At 58.5% G+C, this 4,490-nt stretch overlaps 1 protein-coding gene across 1 annotated transcript; it reads left to right on the top strand.

The window, feature by feature from the left end:
* The first annotated feature begins 606 nt into the window (after positions 1-606).
* Positions 607-2,428, top strand: HOXB13 (homeobox B13). Its single transcript, XM_046674558.1, has 2 exons — positions 607-1,210; positions 2,175-2,428. The coding sequence occupies exons 1-2, from the start codon at positions 607-609 to the stop codon at positions 2,426-2,428; spliced, it is 858 nt and encodes a 285-aa protein (XP_046530514.1).
* The last annotated feature ends 2,062 nt before the right edge of the window (positions 2,429-4,490 follow it).

Consider the following 4,490-nt stretch of genomic DNA (forward strand, 5'->3'; position numbering starts at 1 on the left):
GCGCATTCCCAGTTTCTCCTTTCAGGCCCAGAGCGGCCTCCTGGCCCCACCCCCGACTCCCCTTCCCTCTACGAGATGGACACTTTATTGGGAGAGCTTTTTATTCTCTTGTTAAACCTGCCAAAGCAGAGGAGACAGAGAGCCAGGGAGGGAAAGGAGGAGACGGAGGTGGGGCCGACTCCTTGTCCCCTCTCCCTCCGCCGCCCACTCCTCCCCTCCCCCTCTTCCACTCCCCCGCCCCCGAGGCGAAGCTGGGTCGCTCCAAACTGGGAAGCAGCGAAGCACACCTCCTCTCTTTTCTGTCTTGTTGTTTTCAAATGTAATGAGAGAGAGACAGAGAGACAGAGAGAGAGAGAGAGAAAGTATTTCACAATTTCTGCCATGAAGATTTTATGAGCTGCTCTCCCGCAGGCGGCAGCCAATCAGCGCGCGTGCCCGGGCCCCTGCGTCTCTTGCGTCAGGACGACAGGGCCGAGCGAATGCAGGCGCCTGGCAAGCTGCGAGCGATTTAAAACGCTTTGGATTCCCGGGGCTTGGGTGGGGAGAGCGAGCTGGGTGCTCCCTGTATCCCCCACACCCGCACCCCATGAGCCGACCCTCGGCCCCATGGAGCCCGGCAATTATGCCACCTTGGACGGGGCCAAGGATATCGAAGGCTTGCTGGGAGCGGGAGGGAGTCGCAATCTCGTCGCCCACTCCCCGCTGACCAGCCACCCAGCGGCGGCGCCGACGCTGATGCCCGCTGTCAACTATGCGCCCCTGGATCTGCCAGGCTCTGCAGAACCTCCAAAGCAGTGCCACCCATACCCCGGGGTGCCCCAGGGGGCGTCCCCGGCGCCGGTGCCTTATGGCTACTTTGGAGGCGGGTACTACTCCTGCCGAGTATCCCGGAGCTCGCTGAAGCCCTCTGCCCAGGCGGCCACCCTGACTGCCTACCCCACGGAGACTCCCGCGACCGGGGAGGAGTACCCCAGCCGCCCGACCGAGTTTGCCTTCTATCCGGGGTACCCGGGACCCTACCAGCCTATGGCCAGTTACCTGGATGTGTCCGTGGTGCAGACTCTGGGCGCCCCCGGGGAACCTCGCCACGATTCCCTGCTTCCTGTGGACAGTTACCAGCCCTGGGCCCTCACCGGTGGCTGGAACGGCCAGATGTGTTGCCAGGGAGAACAGAACCCACCGGGTCCCTTCTGGAAGGCAGCCTTTGCAGGTAACTTGCCTCACTATGCTGGGTCCCCTTGGCGCTGAGTGTGGGGTTGTAGGCCCCACTGGCACTTGCCTGGGAGGAACTGGAGGGTGACTTGGCGCTGGTGAGGAGGAGCTTGCTGTTTCTTCGTTGGCTATCAGGACTCTGAAGGAGGGTCCAGGCAGTCGGAGGGCCTGAGTGGAGGCCCCAGGGAGTCTGTTCCAGGGGCTTGAGCCGGGTGCTATCTGAAGCCTGAGGGCCAGCAAGCCCCCTCACCTCCCTCGGAGGCCTTGGATCCAGCTTTTCAATATGTTGGAGCATTTGGCTCTCTTTGATGTTGAATGGGGCTTAGATCCTAGGTTAATTCTACAAAAAGGCTAAATAACTCAATTCAGTGCGTGTGTGGGTGGGTGGGATGGGAACAGAGATATTAGATGTTCTGTAAAGAATACAACCTCTCATTTTCTCTCAGATGAGTTTTTCAGTTTCCAAAGGAAAATTTAGATTTCCTGCAGCCATGACTTAGGTGTGTGCCTTCATGTGTGTGTGTGTGTGTGTGTGTGTGTGTGTGTGTTGGGAATGGGGCAGAAACGCGTTCCCTTCTGTAGAGAATTTGCCTGTAGAATCTTTAAGAGTGCCCAAGACTCTGAAAATGCATGTGAGGGTGGACGTATGTGACTGTGGGCAAAGGTCTGGCCGTGTGTGATGGGTGTGTCTGCAGCCTTGCAGGCGTGAGGGCAGTGATGGGTGAGGGTGGCCTGCAGGAGCCTGGTCGCTCCAAGGTTGAGCAGAGATCAAAGAACCAACGGGAAGCCGAGGTGTCCCCGTGTGCTTTGGGGGAGTGGGAGCGCACCGTGTGCCTGTTAGGGTGACCAGGGTGCTCCTGCAGGATGACTTAGCTTGTGGGGCCTGGGTCTGCCCCTGCCTGGGCTTGTGCTAGGCTGGGATCTGAGCGTGACTTTCCCTCCCTCCCTCTCCCACCTTGCAGACTCAGGCGCACAGCACCCTGCAGATGGCTGCGGATTCCGCCGTGGCCGCAAGAAGCGCATTCCCTATAGCAAGGGGCAGCTGCGGGAGCTGGAGCGTGAGTATTCGGCTAACAAGTTTATCACCAAGGACAAGAGGCGCAAGATTTCTGCGGCCACCAGCCTCTCAGAGCGCCAGATCACCATCTGGTTTCAGAACCGCCGGGTCAAGGAGAAGAAGGTCCTCGCCAAGGTCAAGACCAGCGCTACTCCGTGAGGGAGCTCTCTGCTGGGGAGGGAAGGGGAGAAATGGAAGTCTCCTGGGGAGACCAGGAGCCTGCCAAGGCCAGGCTGGGGCCTAGGACTCTGCTGAGGGGCCCCCAGAGATGATACTCTTCCCAGGCCACAGCTCCTGGACTGTTCCTCAGGAATGGCCTGAGTACCCCGCATGTCCCACAGCCAGTGAGGCCCAGAGTTACAGCCCGATTTGCCAGAGCAACACCACGCGAAGGACATGTCCCAGCCATAATCATTCATCCTGGCAGTGGTGATAATCACCATAACCAGTACTGGTTGCCATGATAATTAGTCTCACATTTTCTATCTAGAGCTCTGTAGAGCACCTTAGAAAGCGCTTTCATGAATTGAGCTGATCATGAATAAACTTGGAAGGAGACCGGTGGCAAGGCAGCTTCCTCTGGATCCCCTTTGGTTCCCCAAGCCCATCTCCCATCCCAGTGACTGCAGGGGGCGAGGAGAAAAGGCAGATTCCATGCCACCACCCCCCCCAGCATGTTTCTAAGATGACAGTTGGGCAGGACAGACAATGCTGGAGGGTGCCTCTCCCTCCCTCCCTCCCTGCCCACCCCCTAGGTTGTGCCCACTGGTCTCAGAAGTCCCTATCCCCAACTCTTAGATTTTGTCCTTATGTGAAAATGAAGCCAGAGAGCTGTTCTCCTTCTTTCCAGAGAAATGGAGTTTGAGAAAGTGCCAGAAGAATTCACCATTTCTTACTTCCTCCCCAAAACTTTTCAAGTCTTCCCTTACCCAAGTTCCTAGTGGTTCTGGCCTCAGCAGGTCATGGTTCATTGGGCATTTGGGAGCCACATGAAATAGATATTTGTGGCCTTGTAGACGCAGCCCCTCCCAGGCACAAACGGTTACAGACCGAGGTAGTATCCTATCCTATTGGCAGGCACATCCCAAACCCACTGGTATAGCTGCGCAGGAGATAAAACCAGAAAATGGCCCCTTCACCACCCATTCCTCTTCTGCTTGCCTCCTGTGACACCCAGAGGAACTTGTGGGTCTAAGCCCTGGGAGATGTGGCCTTTTGTGGATGAAAGGACAGTGAGTGGCTGAAGCCCAAAGACCCCGGCTGGGGTGGGGAACCCCAGGAAGCCAAGGCGACAGGGTCCACAGACTTCGTTTTCTTTTCATTTTGCGCTGGCTCAGTCCACTACCCTGAATCCCGGGTGGGTGGAGAGCGAGTTGTCCTCAGCTCTGTTTTCCCGCCCACGTAGACAGAGAACCATAGTGTGGAGTTCCAGAAACTTGGGGCAGACCGACTCTTGGCAGAGCCGCAGAGCCTGGGACCCTGACACGGAATGTCCGCCTCTGTGCCCGCTCCCTAATGTCGTGTACCTGGGCCCAGTGCCCGGTGGGACTCGCTACCTTGGCCGCGCAGCAAAGCCAGCGGGTTAGCGCTGGATCTCCCCGCTGCTGGGGGTCCCGGCACACACGCTCCCTGCCTTCGAGTGCACAGGCGTGAAGTAGAGAGGACCCGTCGGACCCACGTTCTGAGCCAGCGAACAGCCGGCGGGGGGCGGCGAGCAGCCGGTGCCGGGCCGCAGCCACGTCTCGGGCCGCCGCAGGCTCGTAGTTCGCCGGAAAACCCTGGGTTGGCCGCCGCAGCCGAGGGATTCAGCTGTTTCCAGCCGGTGGTCGGGTAGGATCCCAGACCTGGCTCCTCTCCCGGGAAAGAGTTGGGAAGCGACTCAGATTCTTCGAAATCTGTTTACCAAAGAGGAGCCCAGAGCTGAGGGGAAAGGCCCGAAGGCGGGCGGTCACTCTCCCTCCCCGGGTCTCCGTGAGTGGGTGTGCTTGCCCGAGTGTGTATCAATTTCGTGATTTAAAAAAAATCCTTCCAAGCCGTGCAGTCCAGCTGCAGCTCCTCGGCAACGCGCTTCGCTCCGAGGAGCTTCCTTTCTCCCTTCCACGTTCTCCAAGCGAAGTCCCAAGCGAGTAGCTTTTAATATCGCAGGTTCTCAAGGCTAGTGCGCACAAACCCCTCCCTCCCCGCTTCAGAAATGGCGAGACTCCAGCGCAGGCAGGCGTGT

The sequence above is a fragment of the Equus quagga genome, chromosome 11 (genome assembly GCF_021613505.1).
Source record: "Equus quagga isolate Etosha38 chromosome 11, UCLA_HA_Equagga_1.0, whole genome shotgun sequence".
NCBI classification, from domain to species: Eukaryota; Metazoa; Chordata; class Mammalia; order Perissodactyla; family Equidae; genus Equus; species Equus quagga.

What these genes read in the sequence shown, in the direction of transcription:
- HOXB13 (XM_046674558.1), top strand. Translation starts at nt 607, where the DNA reads ATGGAGCCCGGCAATTATGCCACCTTGGACGGGGCCAAGGATATCGAA. An exon ending in CTGGAAGGCAGCCTTTGCAG is followed by an intron (nt 1,211 to 2,174) that starts GTAACTTGCCTC and finishes CCCACCTTGCAG; the next exon opens with ACTCAGGCGCACAGCACCCT.